Here is a 22,516-nt window from a genome sequence, read left to right as displayed (position 1 = left end):
ATATTCAAGCATTTACCTTCATTTTGCAACAAATTGGAAGTCTCTAGCACAATATTTCGATTTATGGTGAATTTATGAAAAAAATAACATTTTCTTTACGTCCGCGCGGTAACTCTTCCGAAAAAATCATACGTGCGATTGTGGTAATGTTTGCACCATTTTAAATTAGCCGTTACATAAAGTTTTATATATGAAAATGTGCGCAATTTCATGTAGAATACAACAATAAATAATTGAAGGTTGTAGCTTTCCTGATTTTTGAAATATTTGCATATAAATCACGATAAATAGAAAAAAAACCACGTTCGGTCAAATTTGACTCTACCGAAATGGTCGAAAAACGCAATTGTAAGCTAAAACTCTTATAGTCTAGTAATATACAGTCATTTATCTTCATCTTGAAACAGATTCGAATTCTCTAGCAAAATATTTAGATTTATGGTGAATTTAAAAAAAAAATCTTTCCTTCCCTCCGCGCGCGGATTCTCCGCCACAAATCTCCGAAATGCGTACGTCCCATTCTCGGAATATTTGCTCCGTTTCATATTAGGCATTTCATAGATTTTTATATATGGAAATGTGTCGCAATTTCATGTAGAATAAAACGAAAAATATTTGAAGGTTGTAGCTTTTCTTATTTCCGAAATAATTGCATATAAAAAAAAAATATATAAAAAAATTTGACATTTGGTCAACTTTAACTTGTCAGATATGGTCAAAAACTGCAATTGTAAGCTAATACTCTTACAGTATAGTAGTAATATTCAATCATTTGTCTTCATTTTGAAAGAAATTGGAAGTCTCTAGGACAATATTTAGATTTATGGTGAATTTTTGAAAAAAAATATTTGTTTACGTCCGTGCGTTACGAATTCATGCATTATTTTGTGATAATATTTTCTCTGTGTTGCTTTTATCGTTCTACAATGTTTTATATACCAAAATGATCGCAATTTAGTGTAAATTACAACGAAAAAAAAGGAACTTGTTACCTTTAACTGTTTTGCGCACAGCGCGATTTGAATACAATTATATATGAAATTTCGTTTTTGCGCTATCATATATCGCATTATTTATATATGATAATGATAATGTTTTTCATTTCTGATGGTTGCATACCATATATATATATATATCATATATAATATATATATATATATATATATATATATATATATATATATTTATATATATCTATATATATATATATATATATATATATTTATATAAAAATATTATATATATATATAAATATATATATATAGTATATATAATATATATTATATATATATATATAAAATGAATATTATCACATCACGGTGATTCATACAAATCACTCATGCTACAAATGTCCTTTAATATCTAATTCACTCTACCTTGGAATTGATATATTTTCATATATGTACCGAGGGGGAATTTTTAGTTGATAATAATTTCGTCCCCCCATGGGATCGAAACACCGTCCAGTTGGACGGGGAACGAAATCAGGAACGGACAGTGACCCTACCGAGTCTGCTAGCAGAGAAGCTATAAGTTTATATCGCTTCTGACCATTACAAATCACCACCGATCTCGGTGTATTCGTAATTAGAATCGTTATGAAACCCCCTCAATCATGCTAGCCGATTTGAGCGCTTGACCCACACAGCCTTGTTATGAATACTTATCACATCACCGTGATTCATATAAATCATTCGAGCTACAATGTCCTTTAATATCTAATTCACTCTAACTCGGAATTGATATATTTTCATATATGTACCGAGGGGGAATTTTTAGTTGATAATAATTTCGTCCCCCCATGGGATCGAACCACCATCCAGTTGGATGGGGAGCGAAATCAGGAACGGACAGTGACGCTAGCGAGTCTGCTACCCGAGAGGCTATAAGTTTATATCGATTCTGACCATTACAAATCACCGCCGATCTCGGTGTATTTGGTACATATATAAAAATATATCACTTCCAAGGTAGAGTGAATTAGTTATTAAAGGAAATTTGTAGCTTGAATGATTTATATGAATCACAGTGATGTGATAAGTATTTATAACAATGCTGCGTGGGTGAAACGCTCGAATCGGCTAGCATGGTTGAGGGGGTTTAATATCGATTCTAATTACGAATACACCGAGATCGGCGGTGATTTGTAATGGTCAGAATCGATATAAACTTATAGCCTCTCTGCTAGCAGACTCGGTAGCGTCACTGTCCATTCCTGATTTCATTCCCCTTCCAACTGGACGATGGTTCGATCCCATGGGGGAACAAAATTATTATCAACTAAAAATTCCCCCTCGGTACATATATGAAAATATATCAATTCCGAGGTAGAGTGAATTAGATATTAAAGGACATTTGTAGCTCGAATGATACATATATATATATATATATATATATATATATATATATATATATATATCGTAAAAGTAATTGCTTTAGTGGCAACAATAAGTTTCTTGCAGGTATCTTCATACCGACGAAGTTTTTTCCGATTCTCGTTCGTCAATTTCTGGTGAAAAATGCGCAGACTTCCTTCTTCCATTTATTGAATTTTGTCACGACAGCTGTTTCGCCTTATGGCATTATCAAGCGACTACTGACTTACAATCTGACCTTTCGGCCTATTTATTTCATCGTGTGGGAGGTATGACCTTGAGGTATGGGTACTGGTTAGTCTAGGGATTAACAGCTTAAGGGCGTTGTTTTGGTTACAAAGAACATAAGGACATATGTACTGTGACAATAAGAGTGAAAGTTTAAACAGTGGTTAAATAAATATTCAAAATACAATGCCATGTGCTAGAGTTTCCTTAAATGTATGTTTAAAATTTAATATGTTACATGTTGGTTTTAGATAAAAATTACAAAATTACATACAGGAATGAAAATGAATATAGAAATCTAAATACAGGAATACAAATATATGTATATATTTTATAGCATGCATAAAGGTACAAGAGATAATTTCTGTTTATACATAAATGTGTATGATTTAAATTTGAGTGAGTGAGCTTGTGTGTGTGTGTGTGTGTATGAGTGTGTATGTCCAAAATGGTCTACGTTGGTTAACGGCTGCTGATTCGTGTTGGGCGGGGTCTCAGCGACCTTAGCAAGGATGTTACTTGACTTTCGCTGACGCTGGGTCTTCTCATGTCTTCCAAGGGGCGCGATGTTCTCGGTGGATTGGGGCGCGCTGTCTGGTCCCTGTTGGCATGCGTATTCCTTCTCCTGCTGGAGGGGAGTATATGGTCCGATTCTTGTTGGACGTTCAAGGTCGGCTTCTGAATAGCGATGCTCACCGCTTCCGTTATGAAGAGGCGACTGTAGTTGTCTTCTCTGTGCACGACCTGGGTGTCCTTCTATGAGCTCTTGTAGAGATGGCTTCCTGTCGTGAACATCTATGTAATGTTGATGGATGGCCCCTTTTGATTTCTATGAGCCAGCAGAGTCTCCGAAGGGTCGTTGTAGTGTGTGCCCGATGTAGTTTTGGCTGTGAGGTTTACACACCTCCTCTGGACAAGTAAATTTGTAAACTACATTCGTGCACATCTCCTTCGATCCCCCCGGAGCGGTGCTGTTCTTCATTATTAAGGCTGCTACAAGGTTGGGCTTACTATATATCCTGAGGCTTATTTTATGGTAAGGGGCTTTTGGGGTTACGCCTCTGTTTATTATCCCGCGTAGTGTGCAGCAATCCTCCTTGTATGCAGACCCATAATGTACGCGATGGTAAATAATCAAGTTCTCCTCATTTTTCGTCATCATGTTGGGTTGGTAAAATTCGTCCATTTTCTTTTTTATTGCTGCTTCGATAATTTTATCTGCATACCCAGGTCGTGCACAGAGAAGACAACTACAGTCGCCTCATCATAACGGAAGCGGTGAGCATCACTATTCAGAAGCCGACCTTGAACGTCCAACAAGAATCGGACCATATACTCCCCTCCAGCAGGAGAAGGAATACGCAAGCCAACAGGGACCAGACAGCGCGCCCCAATCCACCGAGAACATCGCGCCCCTTGGAAGACATGAGAAGACCCAGCGTCAGCGAAAGTCAAGTAACATCCTTGCTAAGGTCACTGAGACCCCGCCCAACACGAATCAGCAGCCGTTAACCAACGTAGACCATTTTGGACATACACATATGTAATTTTGTAATTTTTATCTAAAACCAACATGTAACATATTAAATTTTAAACATACATTTAAGGAAACTCTAGCACATGGCATTGTATTTTGAATATTTATTTAACCACTGTTTAAACTTTCACTCTTATTGTCACAGTACATATGTCCTTATGTTCTTTGTAACCAAAACAACGCCCTTAAGCTGTTAATCCCTAGACTAACCAGTACCCATACCTCAAGGTCATACCTCCCACACGATGAAATAAATAGGCCGAAAGGTCAGATTGTAAGTCAGTAGTCGCTTGATAATGCCATAAGGCGAAACAGCTGTCGTGACAAAATTCAATAAATGGAAGAAGGAAGTCTGCGTATTTTTCACCAGAAATTGACGAACGAGAATCGAAAAAAACTTCGTCGGTATAAAGATACCTGCAAGAAACTTATTGATGCCACTAAAGCAATTGCTTTTAACGAAAATTGTATTAGAGAAAAACTATGCCCTAAAGTATATATATATATATATATATATATATATATATATATATATATATATATATATATATATATATATAATTTGTTCTGGAACTGGGATAATCTGCCTAATGTCATTTACTTAAATTTCTCTCTCTCTCTCTCTCTCTCTCTCTCTCTCTCTCTCTCTCTCTCTCTCAAGCACACATGCTTACACGATAAGCCAAGTGGTTTGATTATCTGTTTTGTGCAGCTTTTGGTGTTGTCAATACGATAGAGAGAGAGAGAGAGAGAGAGAGAGAGAGAGAGAGAGAGAGAGAGAGAGAGAGAGCACTTAAACATATGATTCTGTATTCATCCATCGTGTGACCAACATGTGACCTATTTCTATTGGTATTTATCTTTGCTTTAATCGACCCTCCTCCAATTTATTCAATAGAGAATACCCTGAATGAAAATGTAATATGTTAACAGCAGTGAAGCAAGCATCCTGTTGAATAAGCATTAATGTTACTGGTGTTAAACTCTGTACAATCAAATTTAGGCTTTTATAAATATTATTCTTATTCCACATATTTCCTTCTGGTGAGCACAATACTAAAATTTTTTTCAAAAAATAATAATTCATGGATTTCCTGTTGATGCAATTTTTTTCTCTTTCAAAAATTCAGTTCAAAACCTTACTGCTTTTGTTGCTTCCAACATTTCCAGAGTGACTTCTTCAAGCATTCTGCACTTGTCAAAAAGGTGAAGTTACAAGTTTGCTTTCAGCTCTTCTTTCACTGGATGGCAATTACACTTGCACTTTCCTGACAACGTTAGCCTCCAACATTCATTGCAAAAACTTGTGCAATTTTCAGTCAGATCAATCTTATTCCTTCTAGTAATTCAGCAGAAAGTCACCAACATCAGACATAAGTGTGCATTGGTCACACCAACCCAGAGCTCCTGCTGTTTATACGAAGGCACAAGCAACATGCTTAGGCTCCAGGTTCTTGGGAAAAACTATCATCGTCTCTGTTTGGTCTCCACATTGAACCTCAGTTCTCTGGGAAAACTATTCATCGTCTTCTTATGTTTGGTCTCCACATTGAACCTCAGTTCTCTGTTTAAATCGCCAAGGTTTTCCTTGTGTGTGTTTGCGTGTGTGTTTGTATGGTGTTTTTACGTTGCATGGAACCCGAGGTTATTCAGCAACGGGACCAACAGCTTTACGTGACTTCCAAACCACGTCGAGAGTGAACTTTTATCACCAGAAATACACATCTCTCACACCTCAACGGAATGCCCGAGAATCGAACTCGCGGCCACCGAGGTGGCAGACCAAGACCATACCGATCACACCACTGAAGCGCTTAGGTTTTCCTTGTGATATTTTGTGTGTGGACACATAAACTAACATGTGGCAACATACGCATGCGTGTTTCCATGTTGCCAACGTTTTCCCCTCAGTATTCGGCCTTATACAGCAAAATCATTACACACTTTCGTTTTTTGCAGGTAGGTAGACTCTTCAAAAATCGTAAGTTATTCTTGATGTAATTTGCAGAGATGTTTTAAAGGTATCCACCAATTATCACTGACCTTCACCTGTAACCTTGACCAGAGGCGACCTTCGCCTTTGATGGCATTTCAGTCATCACAGATGCTGCTCTTGAGGCATTCATATGCTTAGGAAGAGCGGAATTCAAAGTGAATTCATTACTTTCCTTATCCTGTGAAAATACAGCATGATGTACATCTTGCACAAAACGCTACTGGAATTCATTGCACGAACTTTCTATAACTACTGCAACAACAATAATAATAACGATAACAACAGATTTTATATGTAAAAACTACCACTTTCCGTGTCCAGTTTCTTTAAATATTAAAAAAAATGTACTTTTCGTATTTTCCTCATTATGGTTAAATCTTAGTTGTTTTCCTTCCTGATACATTTGCAACGCCAATTGCCCTCCAAAGAGAACACCTGAGCCAGGAGGGGTCTGGTTAAATATTGCTTCTCGTATTTGTCATTCAAACTCTGTATACACTCACTCATTCGGCTTCGGTGTCCCTCAAGGGGGAACTGCTGCTCGTCTGGTACCAAATGACTCATCCACACTTGGCATTCGACGAGATTGCCGGCACTCAACTTCCATCTCGGAATCCACTTTAGACCAGAATTGATTACCGAGAACTGGATACGACGAATGAGGGAAGACTGGAGGTAAAATCGATGTTTAAAAAAGCAGGAATCTCAGGACTGACTATTTTTGGACTTATATTTTCAGAGTTGGGTATATATATATATATATATATATATATATATATATATATATATATATATATATATATATATATATATATATATATATATATATACATAATATCATATATATATATATATATATATATATAATATACTATATATATATATATATATATATATATATATAGATATATATATATGACTATTTTTGGACTTATTTGTTCAGGGTTGGGTACATACACACACACACACACACACACACACACACACACACACACACACACACATATATATATATATATATATATATATATATATATATATATATATGTGTGTGTGTGTGTGTGTGTGTGTGTGTGTGTATATATGTATGTGTGTGTGTGTGTGTGTGTGTGTGTGTGTGAGGTTTTAAGACCTTGTGAGTTTATTAACTGAGTCCATTTCTAATTTTTACTCGTTGTAATCCTTATAGGCCTGAAGATAAGACACGTGGTCTCGAAAATTTGGCCAATAAATTAATACGATGCTACTTTATTCCTAGAATATATATATATATATTATATATATATATATATATATATATATATATATATAGACTTAAATGTGTAAAGTTCTTTAGTGAATGTTTTCAAAGTTCAGTTCAATTTTTGGTCAAATGTATTTATTGAATGTAAATTTCCCCAGTGGATATTTTCAAAGTTCACTGTACCTTCTTTTTGAAGTTTTCCAGCCATTTCCCATTTGCTGAAAAGGAATTTTGGTCATCTGCCATTTTTGTGAACACAAGTCTCTACGGTGGATATTATCAGAGTTCAATTTTTCATATTCTATCTATTTATACTTTCTGAAGTCTACAACCTTCACAGATTATTTTAAAGTTTAATGTCTTTTTGAGTCAAATGCCATTTTTGAATTCGATGTTAATATAACATTCTGAAGTTGAAAATGTTACATGAATTGTGGGTTAATTACCAAAATCATTTGCCATTTTCAAGCATATATTTCTGTAGTAAATACTCCTAATTCAATCAGTCAGTCTGAAAATACAGAAAGTTGTTCAAAACTAAATTTCAAGTTGTGATTTATCAGTAAAAATTTATGTTCATTTCTATATCAACAATCATGGAGTAAATTTAATGATGTTTTTAATATTTATTAGACTATAAAGATTCACACAAACGCACGCAATCACGTAAAAAGAGCAAAAATATATAAGTGATTGAAGTGTGCATGGTCATTATTATCTATCTATATATATATATATATATATATATATATATATATATATATATATATATATATGATGATTAAAATATATATACATCTAAGAAAAGAATCCCATAAAAACGCCAAATTAGAGAAAATACTATATTTCAGAGACTGCTGTTTCATCAACCTGAAGAGAGACAGCAGTCTCTGAAATATAGTATTTTCTCTCTATTTTAGCGTTTTATGGGCTCCTTTTATTAGATTGAATTCTGTTGTAACAGAAAATTTTTACCAGTCATATATATATATATATATATATATATATATATATATATATATATATATATAATAAACGTTATCACCCAAAGAAAATTTCCTGCCCGAATCTCATAATAAAATCGATTGGACTCAAAGCGCTGAAGCAACCACAGGCCCCTGGTACGACAAGGTAGGAGGGCATCGCGCGCCTAATTTTGGGCAGTTGGGCCACGGGCCACACTACCATTCACTGCACAGACCAAGGATTGATGAAAGCAGACTCCTCGTGTTTTGCTTGTGTTTTAACGGCATCTTGAGCGCAAGAACGCGAGAAAGTTGAAGCAGTCTAAGCTGCATTAATAATTGCTGTGTTTTCAGTGCCTCTTACATAGTACTAAAGTAGATTCACATCAAGCGTGCATCCGATGTCTAGGCCAGTCCCTTACGACGCTCCTGATTGGCTGTTGATAAGCCTATCAACAGCCAATCAGGAGCGTCGTATGGGACTGGCCTAGAGGTCAAATGCACGGTTGATGTGAATCTACTCTCGTACTCTGCTCAATTAATGCTCAATTAATTATTATTATATAATTTTGACATCTGGCACCCTCAGTCTCTCCCTCATCTCCTAAGTTGGCTCAACATACTTTCTGAGCAAGAGCCCGTGCTGGCTTGCCAGCATAATCGGAGTCAATACAAGCCAGATGTTTCTAGAATATTTATGCACAAGCTCAATATACGTAGTTTCTAGTAGGGGTATCTTTTTTACCATAGTGAGCCATAGAATATTAATCTGGTAGGTTTTCTTTGATTGAAAATTTTCGTTTTCTTTGAAATAAGAACATTGACGTTGATCATTTACATAAAAACACTTGTTTTATACCGATTTATAAATATACAGACATCAAACGGCAAAAGCATTTCTTTCCTTTCCCTGTGTTTTGTCGCTATTTATTGTAAATGCATTCTGTTTTTGTTTTATGTTTCGTATAATCTTTTAAAAATATATTTACGCGTAAGACAGAATGTATTCATTCTATGCCTAAAATTAAGCAGTTTACTGTAAATCTACATGTTACAATTTTCATTAAAATAACACAAATGCCACTGTAGTCTCTCCAGTCGTACCTACTCTTTCAATAAGGTTCATCTCTCAATACGACTTAATAAAAGGAATATCATCGTGGCCACGATATCATCCATGACGGCAAATGTCAAGTTGTAAAGAATTTCTATTTTTTCTGTATCTGCTGCCTTACAACTTTCGCAATTCTTAGATTTTTTTTCTTCGACTTTTTGTGCTCACACCGGCACGTGTCAGTCCTGTTGCGCGCGACGAATCAGGGTTTAGCACTGAACGTCTGAATGAGACTTCCATTCTTCTACGGGAAGCGTGACCCTACAGAACGCATTTTGGAACGGTCTTGGGTAAAGTATTACAATCTTATTTTGGACTGGGTGTTTAGTGAATGCATATGTATTTGTATATGTGTATGTTAGATATATATAATATATATATATATATATATAATATATATATCGATATATATATATATTATATATAATAGATATATAATATATATATATATATATATAATTATATATATATATATATATAATCAATAATATTATCTACGTATATATATATCTATATATTATTATATCTATCGATATAAGGATATATATATATATATAATAATATATATATATATATATATTATATATAATTACTCTATAATCTTCTATATATATATCTATATAAGGGTGTCCATTAAAGTCCCACTACCATTCTGAAGAATATATACTTATGATGGTATTGGAACATTATAGACACCCTGTGTGTGTGTGTGTGTGTATATATATATATATATATATATATATATATATATATATATATATATATAAAAGGTATAAGCCACGAAGGAAAGATAAACAACAGAGTTTCTGCAAGATCTTTCGACTCAACGTCTTTTATACTTAGCAGACAAACTGACTTACATGAGAAATTGAGAGTACAGGCAAGGTCGTCTAAGTGACAGATAGGGATTATGAGGAGATTAGTACCTAGAATCCAACACACCTGGAGAATGAGTAACCTTTCCAAACAAGCATAAACATGGGTACAATTTAAGAACAAAAAGATTAAGTCCAACTGCTCACACACAGGGACAAGACAAAGGATTATACAGGGTGACAGCTGACCACATTCAGATCTTAGGTGAACAAAAACTTATTCACAAAACATATTAAACATACATATACAAAGAAAATATATCTAAGTCAGTAATTATATTTTTGAGGTCATTCTTAAACTTGTTACAAATACAAGGGTCTAAATGAAACAGGCCACAACTAATATTAAAATTACAATGGGAAACAAGTTGTATTATGGCAGATGCTAAAAGATTTCGTGAAAAGACATCTTTTGATCTTGCAATTACTGAACTACCAATCCAATTTATCCAGTGGTTGTTTTCACTTAAATGCAATATTCATTCAAGTGAAAACAACCAGTCGTGGCCTGTTGCATTTAGACTCTTGTATTTGTAACATGTTTAAGAATGACCTCAAAGATATAATTACAGACTTAAATAAAAATTAGTTGCCTTAGAGATATTTTCTTTGTATATGTATGTTTAATATGTTTTGTGAATAAGTTTTTGTTTACCAAAGATCTGAGTGTGGTCAGCTGTCGCCCTGTATAATCCTTTAATTATCTTGTCCCTGTGTGTGAGCAGTTGGACTTAATCTTTTTGTTCTTAAATTGTACCCATGTTTATGCTTGTTTGGAAAGGTTACTCATTCTCCAGGTGTGTTGGATTCTAGGTACTAATCTCCTTATAATCCCTATCTGTCAGTTATACCTTTCCTGTACTCCCAATTTCTCATGTAAATCAGTTTGTCTGCTAAGTAAAGGACATTGAGTCGATAGATCTTGCAAAAACTCTGTTGTTTATCTTTCCTTCGTACCTTATACTTTTATCTTTGGATTTATCACTTTCCGAACATCCGTGATTCAGTTATACATATATGTATGTATATATATATACACAAGTATATATACACACATATATATAGTGTGCATTTAGGTACACAGATTATGTATATAATTTATGTACAAAAACCTTAATACCAGCTGCACTTTTTGAAATATTTTTATCACACAGTTTTCAATTTTGGCAGCTGGGCAACCCACTCTTGGAAAGATAACCACGCCATCTTCCCCAAAATAACCATGGGGCCTAAGCCGAGGACCCCTCCTAAGGCCATGGTGGTCTTGTGGGTGGCCCTGGTAACCCTCCTTCCTGAGAGTTCCTGCATAACGAGCCCAGCAACGATCCACCAGTACAAGATGCTCCCTGGGGCAGCTGTTCACTACCAGTGGCCAAACGCTCCTTCGTCATGTGAGTAGTGACCAGAGAATTGTTCCTTTCTAAATTCACGCATTTTTCTTAGGAAAAATGAGGAAACATATTTTTTGGGATAATGGAGGTAATCATTTCATGTGACTTGTGCATGAAAATAATATGAAATGCTCCTCATTTTCCTAAGGAAACAAGAGGAACCATTTAAGTGACTTGTGCATAAAACTAGTATGAAATGTTCCTCACTTTTCTTAGGAAAAATGAGGAACCTTATTTTGTGGGATAAGGGAGGTATATAATCATTCAAGTGACTTGTATATAAATCTAATATGAAATGTTCCTCATTTTTCTTAGGAAATTTGAGGAACCATATTTTTTGGGATAAAGGAGGTAATCATTCAAGTGACTTGTGCATAAAACTAATATGAAATGTTCCTCATTTTTCTTAGGAAATTTCAGGAACCATATTTTTTGGGATAAGGGAGGTAATCATTTATGTGACTTGTGCATAAAATTAACATTAAATGTTCCTCATATTTCTTAGGAAAAATGAGGAACCCCATTTTTGGGGATAAGGGATGTAATCATTTATGTGACTTGTGCATAAAAATAACATGAAATGTTCCTCATTTTCGTAAGGAAACTTGAGGAACCATATTTTTACGATATGGGAGGCAATCATTTCATGTTACTTGTGCATAAAAATAACATGAAATGTTCCTCAATTTTCTTAGGAAAAATGAGGAACCATATTTTTGGGATAAGGAAGGTAAACATTTATGTGACTTGTGCATAAGGATTATACGAAATGTTCCTCATTTTCCTTAGGAAAAATTATGAACCACATTTTTATAAGGAACCACATTTTTGGGATAAGGGAGGTAATCATATCATGTGACTTGTCTTTAAAACAAAGGATTTTATATATGAAAAATGAGACCCGTTTTTTTGGGGAAAAATGAAGAACCAGGCTTTGGGATAAAGGAGGTATATAATAATTTTGTGACTTGTGTATAAAACCATATTTTTATAGTACATGAAAAGTTTAAAACGATTCCTTAGGAAAAGTGAGCGACCATATTTTGGAATATGGGATGTAATCATGTATTTTGATTTAGTATTACCACACATATATATATATATATATATATAATATATATATATATATATATATATATATATACTATATATGTATGTATGTATGTATGTATGTATGTATGTATGTGTATGTATGTATGTATGTATGTGAAACTGAATCACGAAAGTTTGGAACGTGATAAATCCATAAATAAAGGTATAAGAAAAGAAGGGAAGATAAACAACGGAGAGTCTGCAAGATCTTTCTACTCAACGTCCTTTACTTAGCAGACAAACTGACTTACATGAGAAATTGAGAGTACAGGCAAGGTCGTATAAGTGACAGATAGGGATTATAAGGAGATTAGTACCTAGAATCCAACACACCTGGAGAATGAGTAACCTTTCCAAACAAGCATAAACATGGGTACAATTTAAGAACAAAAAGATTAAGTCCAACTGCTCACACACAGGGACAAGATAATTAAAGGATTATACAGGGCGACAGCTGACCACATTCAGATCTTTGGTGAACAAAAACTTATTCACAAAACATATTAAACTTACATATACAAAGAAAATATCTCTAAGGCAACTAATTTTTATTTAAGTCTGTGATTATATCTTTGAGGTCATTCTTAAACATGTTACAAATACAAGGGTCTAAATGAAACAGGCCACGACTAATATTAAAATTACAATGGGAAGTAAGTTGTATTATGGCAGATTCTAAAAGATTTCGTGATAAGACATCTTTTGATCTTGTAATTACTGAACTACCAATCCAATTTATCCAGTGGTTGTTTTCACTTAAATGAATATATATTAATATATTCTATTATCATTATATATTATTAATATATATATATTAATATATCTATAATATATATATATATATATAATATATATATATACAGGGTGTCCATAAAGACCCAGTACCATTACAAGCAAAAAATACTTGTAATGGTACTGGGACTTTATGGACACCCTGTATATTATATAATATATATATATATATATATATATATATATATATCTATATATATATATATATATATATATATATATATATATATATATTATATATAAGATTTTGGGGGTAGGTGAGGTAATCATGCATAAGACTTGTGTATGTAAAAAATTTCATACTCTATACGAATTTTATCTATACCATTGACGGATTCGAGACGGAATTTAAACCTAACATAATTAGGAAAATCAGGCATTTCTATTTAAATGAATTCAATAACGTGTATTTTGATCTGTCCCCCTTCCTTATGTCAAGTCCTTGATTCCAAAATCCGGCTTAAATTTAATCCTAGATTTACAATTAAGGGTTGTAAAAGCGTATACAGATTCAAATCTGAAAAATCTTTAATTTTTCTTATGTAACATACATACAATTGTGTTATTCTTATCTCTTATGTCATAGTTTATGCCTGCTTTCTTAAATAACCTTTTACTAATACAAATGACCTATTATTCAATAACTAATGTACTTATACTATAATAACGTGTGGTAACATAAGAGATGGTCGAGACGATAGGCAACGTTCCCTCACAGGGGACAGTGGAGAGAGAGAGAGAGAGAGAGAAGAGAGACGAGAGAGAGAGAGAGAGAGAGAGAGAGAGAGAGAGAGACCCTGACTGGTATTGGCTTCATTGCTAAGCCACCATCAGAAGACTGACACAAAGTGATAGAAACTCAACATATATGTACTTTCTTGCCAATATATATATATATATATATATATATATATATATATAATATATATATATACAATATATGTATATATTATACATAGTAAGTGTGTATCTTTTTATATACAGAGCAATATATATACATACACACATATATATATATGTATATATATATATATATATATATATATATATATATATATATATATATATATATTGTATGCGAATGCTTGAAAATAGTTAAGAAATTCCTCTGTTCTCCACAGGAAATGTGTACAAGCTAAAAAGAAGAAATGTAGACAGGATGTGATAAAGCAGGTTGAAATGTATATATACTATATATATATATATATATATATATATATATATTTATATATTATATATGTATATATATATATATATATATATAGTATATATATATATGATATATATATACAGAGAGAGAGAATTTTACTATATTTTCTCTTCCCCATGCATTTTGTATTCTAAATATTCTACATATAGACAACTGGCACAATTAGAACTAATTTGTATTTGTAAAAAAAAACGGTTCAATCTACGATACATTTACATCTAAATGGCTGATGAAGAGGTTTGGGTGAAAAAAAAGAATGAAAAAAAAAAGGTCATGGGGTTAAACCACGCAAGTAAATATGCTTGCATGTTGAAAGCTTCATCCAAGAGCACAAAAACTACCAGAAAACCAGAAAGGACCAAAGAACATGATTATTTACGGAGCATGTGAAAAAATAGAATCTATACTTAAAAAAAAAATAACGAATACCTCATTCTCTTTGCTGTTTAGTGGCATACAGTTAACTGTCGAAAGTCAGGATTGGAACTATCGACTAAAATGCTTTTCGTGACAAGCAGGTAAACAGTGTTCCATCAGTAGATATGCGTGTTTTAGCAGGACCTAAAAATCTAAACTTATTGTGATAGATTGCTGTGCTTTCTTTACCTTTTTTTTTTACCTCCAAGTTGATAGCCCTTATGGACTGCTGTCAATTTCTTTTCCTTCTTTAAATCTCAAGCTAAAAACCCTTATTTCTTTCACTTTTTTTAAATCTTCAGCTGATATACCCTTTTGGACTGCTGTTCTTTCTTATGGACAGAGTCCAAGAGGGTTTCAAAGGGCAAATTAGCTCAGAGAGAGAGAGAGAGAGAGAGAGAGAGAGAGAGAGAGAGTGAGTCGTTGGCCGTAACTGCTGAATCACTGTCAAAAATTTAATCTACTTGGAACCCCAACAGCTTCTAACTTCGGTACATATTTTGTAAAGGATCAAAAATGCAAACTCATTAAAAAACGTGACAGTTTGAAGTTAGATGACTGTATATTTTGAAAGTTGTTTTAACGCCATATAACGCCATCGATGTTATGGGAACTTTCTAATGTTTATGCTATAAAGTCAGGTGAGCCTTAACATTTCACTAGCAAACTCTTTATAACTTCTGACACCTGACGAATATCGAGTCGAAATTGTAAACATGCCTGTTCTGGCAACAAAAAGCCCAAAACAATTTCACGTAAGGCTACTACTGGGTTTCAGAAACAGTGCAAGCACGTTTTTTGGCAATAACTCTGTAACGAACACTCGTATCAGAACGAGATTTTGCTATAGTGTATTACACCCAGTGCCGTAATTGATAAGGGTATCGTGAATCACTTATTGCAAAGAATAAAAGACTTGTCCCCGTACCAAGAGGCAAAAACTCCATTAGCCAGAAAGGGATACAAACAAAACAGTAAAACGCTCCCTCTTCCATCTCCCCCCACCTCCACCGCCACCCCAGACCTTTTTCCTTCCCTCACCTTCCCTTCTCTCTCTCTCTGAAAGTTGTTTCAGTTTAAACTTATTTTGTATGATTTTTCTATTTATCTATCTATCTATCTAATAATATACATTGTTGTTTATATCTAACGATCCAGTCGGTTGTTACCTGCCAGTTGACTGATTTATTTATGCACTGATCCGCTCATCTCTCTCTCTCTCTCTCTCTCTCTCTCTCTTCCTCTCTCTCTCTCTTTCTGTGGTAGTGGTACCTACTGTAATTGTTTATTAGAGTGAGAGATATCTGAATGTATGGTGGAGCAGTAAAACGATAGACACTAGGAATTATGGTAAAGCGACTGTTATACTTGTGGTTGGTTACCTTCTTCGTAATTCTCATTTGGACTCAGGGTATCAACGATATAGTACTTGTATTACGAAGGTGAAGAAGATATACCCACCACGGAACTTAACTGTCGGTACGGTTGCAGAAATTCGTTTGTCACGCAATTTTTCAACTTTTTAAGCCATGAAAAAGCCGCCAATTGCCTTCATATTGGTTTGAATGGGTAACTGGTTATAGTTACTCTGTTAAAACCAAAAATTGAGCCTTTCTACCGGACATTCATTAGAGTTAAGCCCTTGATTATACTGATGCACATATAACAGTCGCTTTACCATAAATCATAGTGTCTATCGTTTTACTGCTCCACCGTACATTCAAATATCTCTCACTCTAATAACAATATATAATAGGTACCACTAACACACACACACACACACACAGAGAGAGAGAGAGAGAGAGAGAGAGAGGATCGGTGCATAAATAAATCAGTCAACTGGCAGCTAACAACCGACTGGATCGTTAGATATATACAACAATGAATATCATTAGATAGATAGATAGATAGAAAAATCATACAAAATAAGTTTAAACTGAAGCAACTTTCAGAGAAGAGAGAGAAGGGAACGTGAGGGAAGAAGGTAGGGGGGTAGGCAAAGATTTTTACTGTTGTGTTCGTATCCATTTCTGGCTAATGGAGTTTTTTGCCTCTTGGTACGGGGACAAGTGTCTTTATTCTTTACAATACACGATAGCAAAATCTCGTTCTGATACGAGTGTTCGTTACCGAGTTATTGCCCAAAACTGTCTCTGAAACCCATAAGAGTAATGTACATTATTACTGTTGAGCAACGTGGTCATTTTCAATGCTATATACTTCTCAGGGTGGCAGATGACAATACTGCAGTTAGCATGGCACCAGAAGTATTTCTATTATGATAATCACCACTTGTGGTACTCACATGCTTTTGATTTCGAAAGGACCTCTTCATATAACCGACCAAGAAGCAAATCAATTCCTAGATTCCTAGACGTGCAAAGATTGAAGGACAATGTAAACTCTTCCTTTTCTCATCACGACTTAGCCAGATCTGGATTTTTTGTTTTTTTTCCCCTCGTGTCTATATAATTTTTTAGTTGCATAAATTAGTGGAAAAAAAAATGTTTGTTCAGTTTCATAAATTAAGGGAAAATAATATCGTTTTCTATTTTCTTAGCTAAAGAGTATAACAAGAATGAATCATTATTACAGTAGTTTGTTTCCAACACCACAGCATTTTCTAAAGTATTCTTTAGATCCTGGGTTGAACACAGCTATCAAAGAAGTTTGTGAAACTCTGGATTGAACACAGCTATAAAAGAAGTTTGTAAAACTCTGGTAAGTCATTTTGGCTTTTAACCTGAGTTTTTATGGCAATAATAATATTAATGGAAAGAAGAACTCTTTTTGAAAAGACTGTCGACTAAATGCCTTTCGGCGAAGCGGATACGTGGAACATCATTCAATAATAGTCCGGTCATAGGAAAACGAAATGTACTTCGACTCAAAAGTCGTGAAGAAAATATGTCAAATACTACTCCGCTTCCCTGAGAAAGTCTGCTAACTCAGCAAGGACTAAAGAAGGCGTCTTCAAAAGAGCGCGAGGAATTTGACGTTCTGGGAGTAAAACAGAGAAATATTTCATTAACGAAAACTGGCATTAAACGTCAGGTTAGTCAGGGAGAATTTATTGCCTAGCTGATGACAAATAGCCTGATTCATTGGCGAAAGCTGTCATTATATTTTCATTCTATTCTATTTCTTTCTGCGCGGAAAGGCGCCTTGGCACAATTGGCAACGAGAATGATAAACGACATTATTAGTTCACGGTCGTTTCGTTGGTACCTTATATTCATTTTTTTTTTTTTTATTTATGGGCAGCTGAAAATACCATATTTCCCGGTGTCGAAGACGCTCAAATCAAGGCCATCGAAAATAGAGATCCATATTTCGGTGGTCTTGGTATAATACTGTATGAAACTCTCAGCCGACCGTGGTGGCCAGACGCACGATTATGGCTAACTTTAACCTTAACTAAATTAAACACCGCTGAGGTTAGGGGGCTGCGATTTGGTGCGTTTGACGCCTGGGAAGTGGGTGATCGACATACCAATTTGCAGCCCTCTAGCCTCAGTCGTTTTTTAAAGATCTGAGGGGGGACAGAAAAAGACGTGCCGAGAGAAAAAAACTGCAGACAAAAAAGCGTGCACGGTGGCCGTTGCCCGTGGTTCATGAGCACAATTGTCAATATGATTGATGGGTATGCTATAGAGAGAGAGAGAGAGAGAGAGAGAGAGAGAGAGAGAGAGAGAGAGAGAGATTTATATATAAATATATAATTATGTGTATCTATTTATCTATACAATAAAATTTAGATAATATATATATATATTATATATATATATATAGATCTCTATATATATATATATACACATATATATATATATATATATATATATATATATATAACACACATATATATATATATATATATATAATATATATATATTATATATATATTACGTGTATGTGTACGTGTGGTTTTGTTAACTTAAACACCCTAAATGACACTGGCACCCGAAACCATTCTCCTCACGCAAGATTAATCAGAATTTCAACTCTGTCGATACGAAATGAAAGGACCCACATTTCTTTCATTGCTCTGCTCGTGTTAAGGAAAAATAAACTAATAAAACTACTCCCACGTGAACCCAAATCCTTATTCACTGAATTGAAGGTGTGTGTGAATAAAAATTCCCCTCTATTGTGACCTAAGGTGTCTTTTTTCAGGTTCGTGCCGAGTTAAGTGCCTGATCAATGACGTGTGCTCCGCCGTCAGCGTCAAGACCAACGCAGGTAAAGCCATGAATGACTAAGGTTCTAAAATTAATGAATTGAATTATTTTCGAGCTTCTAAAGCCATGGAATGACTTAGGTTTTCAAAAGCAATACTGAAATGACAAATCTTCTAAAGATTGTAAAAGAAACCCACAAAATTACTGTGTATAACGTGTTTATTATAAGTAACCACGTTATGCAAAGAACTTTTGTGGGTCTCTTTTTCAATCTTCAGAGTAAAACTAAAAGAAGTTTTTGTTTGGTTCAAATGTTCTAAAATTAATGAAATGACTTATTTTCGATTTTCTAAAGCCACGAAATGACAGGTTTTCAAAAGCAATGATTTAATGAATTGTCTTATTTCGAGTTTTAAAAAGCAATGAAATGACAATTCTTTAAAAGAAACGAATTGACAAAGGTTTTTAAAATCAATGAAATGACAAATGTTCTTAAATTAATGAATTGACTTATTTTCGAGTTTCTAAAGCCATGGAATGACTCAGGTTCTTCAATTAATGAATTGACTTACTTTCAGGTTCTTTAATTAATTATTTATTTTCGAGTTTCTAAATCCATGAGAAATAACTTGTTTTTCAAAAGCAATGCAATGAAATGACAAATGTTCTAAAATTAATGAATTGAAAAGTGTCCTAAAATTAATGAAGTGACTTATTTTCGAGTTTTTATTTATATACATACATTTATATTTGTGTGTGTGTCGGATTCTCTTTCTTTCCAAAATAGCTGGGACCACCGACTGCTCCTTCGTCGAAGGAGCCTTCGATCCTGCCCAACTCGTAGACGACGCCTCTGCGTTTACTTATACTCACGATGGTAAGGAGACCAGAAAGTAAGTGAGCAAGTTATCAACTTGAGAAAAAAAGGAGGGTGGGGGGGATGAATCTTTTCAAAATGGGAGCAACAACTCTATGCTTCATCACTGAAATAATCTTATTATTATTAATAAATAGGAATCCTTGATTAGGAAACCCTGACTAGGAATCCCTGACTTGGAATCCTTGATTAGGAAACCCTGAATAGGAATCCCTGACTTAGAATCCTTAATTAGGAAACCCTGACTAGGAATCCCTGACTTGGAATCCTTGATTAGGAAACCCTGAATAGGAATCCCTGACTTGGAATCCTTGATTAGGAAACCTTGACTAGGAATCCCTGACTTGGAATCCTTGATTAGGAAACCCTGACCTGGATTCCTTGATTAGGAAACCGTGACTAGGAACCCCTGACTTGGAATCCTTGATTAGGAAACCATGAATAGGAATCCCTGACTTGGAATCCTTGATTATGAAGCCCTGACCTGGATTCTTTGATTAGTAAACCGTGACTATGAATCCCTGACTTGGAATACTTGATTAGGAAACCCTGACTTGGAATACTTGACTTGGAATCCTTGATTAGGAAACCCAGACTAGGAATCCCTGACTTGGAATCCTAGTTTAGGAATCCTGGATTAGGAATCCTGGTTGTTTGGCTAATGACTTTCATTTTAATCCGTTTTACTCTCTGTTAAAAGTTTCATCGCTTTCTGTCACAACAACTACCATCCAGCCTACAACAACGGCTACAACTATGTCTACAACAACGCCTAGTGTCACAAACACAACAACTGCAACGCCTACAACAACGCCAAGTGTCACAACAACAAGCACATCGATGACACCGACCACAACCACGGAAACTACAGCTACAACACCATCGACAACAAGTATGGCCTCTATTTTTTCCTGTCTCATGTGAATAGTTTGTAAAAAAAAAAAAAACTTATAACTCTCGCTATATATATTATTTTTGGCATCTATATCCACAAACGTAGGTAGATCTAGTCTTGTTAATTATGACATTTGTGTAATTTACCTGAATTCTGTAACTTCCATACATGGTGGTCCATTTTTTGTTTGAGGGACAATGTATACAATAATATGTATATATATTATATATATATATTCTACTATATATAATATATATTATATGATATATATATATATATATATATATAAATATTTTTTTTTTTTTTTTTTTTTTATATTAATATACTACATCTAGTGCGACTGGGGTTTCAAACGGTCCAACATGTTCATGAACACGTTTGACAACATGCTGTTTGAGAGTATGTTTGAACGTGTGAAAGGGGTAAACATGTTGGACCAACGTGTTTGAATGAGTTGGAAGGATGTCTGATCTGGTCTGACTTTTGTGAGCGGAGCTTGCTGGAACTTGTTAAAGTCTGAATGTCTGAACAAGCAGCAGTCTCCAATTCTAGAGGTGGTAACATCTTTAAGCAGCTCCTTCCTTCACTGACAAAGAGATATTTCCAAGTTAAAGACAAAGATAGAGAAATTATGGTTGATTTCATAGAAATATATAGGAAACACCAAGCACTGTGGAAGGTCAAATCTACAGATAATTCTATTAAGAATTCAAGAAATATGGGTATCGAGGAATTACTTGCAAAACTAAGAGAACCTGACCCTCAGTGCACAAGGCAGGATGTGACCCAAAAAAATCAGCTGTCCTCGTAGTTCCTGCAGAAAACTGGAAAGCTCCGAGAAGTCTGGCAAATCACCTGATGACATACTATACACACCCACTCTCTGGTATTTTGGAGACTTGATGTTCATTTGTGACCGAGAGTTGCCAGGAAAAAATACATCAAATTTGGATTGTGTTGATGAAGAGGCGAGCTGTATGGTTTTATCGTGTTATGTATCTATCTATATCTATCTATCTATATCTCTCTATCTATATATCTGTCTAATTATGTATTTTGCCTTATTTATTTACTTAATTGTTATTAATTGTTTAATTATTCATTCTGGTTATATATATATATAATATATATATATATATATATATATATATATATATATATATATATATATATATATATATAACCAGAATAAAAAAAAAATAATAAATAAAATAAAATATATTATATATTTATTTATTATTAATATATTTATTTATTTATTTGTGCATTTATTTATTTATTCTTTGGCATTGGGTAGATGATGTTAATCAGCTTTATGGTCACTTTGATAT

The 22,516-nt window shown here is 34.1% G+C and overlaps 1 protein-coding gene across 2 annotated transcripts in view; it reads left to right on the top strand.

Annotated features, from left to right (window-relative positions):
* Positions 1 to 9,638: 9,638 nt before the first annotated feature.
* LOC135196360 (uncharacterized) overlaps positions 9,639 to 22,516 on the top strand; it is a 33,105-nt gene continuing 20,227 nt past the window's right edge. The window contains exons 1-5 of one of the 2 annotated variants that reach the window (XM_064223144.1): positions 9,639 to 9,748; positions 11,504 to 11,724; positions 19,409 to 19,474; positions 20,201 to 20,290; positions 20,991 to 21,182. In XM_064223144.1, the coding sequence (XP_064079214.1) occupies positions 11,556 to 11,724; positions 19,409 to 19,474; positions 20,201 to 20,290; positions 20,991 to 21,182 (517 nt within the window). In that variant the 5' untranslated portion in view covers positions 9,639 to 9,748; positions 11,504 to 11,555. Of the gene's footprint in view, positions 9,749 to 11,487; positions 11,725 to 19,408; positions 19,475 to 20,200; positions 20,291 to 20,990; positions 21,183 to 22,516 lie in introns of both variants that reach the window. The other variant, XM_064223151.1, reaches the window with a different exon arrangement.

Source organism: Macrobrachium nipponense, chromosome 23, assembly GCF_015104395.2.
Source record: "Macrobrachium nipponense isolate FS-2020 chromosome 23, ASM1510439v2, whole genome shotgun sequence".
In the NCBI taxonomy this organism is placed as follows: Eukaryota; Metazoa; Arthropoda; class Malacostraca; order Decapoda; family Palaemonidae; genus Macrobrachium; species Macrobrachium nipponense.
Note: the sequence above shows the minus strand (reverse complement) of the source record. Positions and strands in the feature narration are given on the sequence as shown.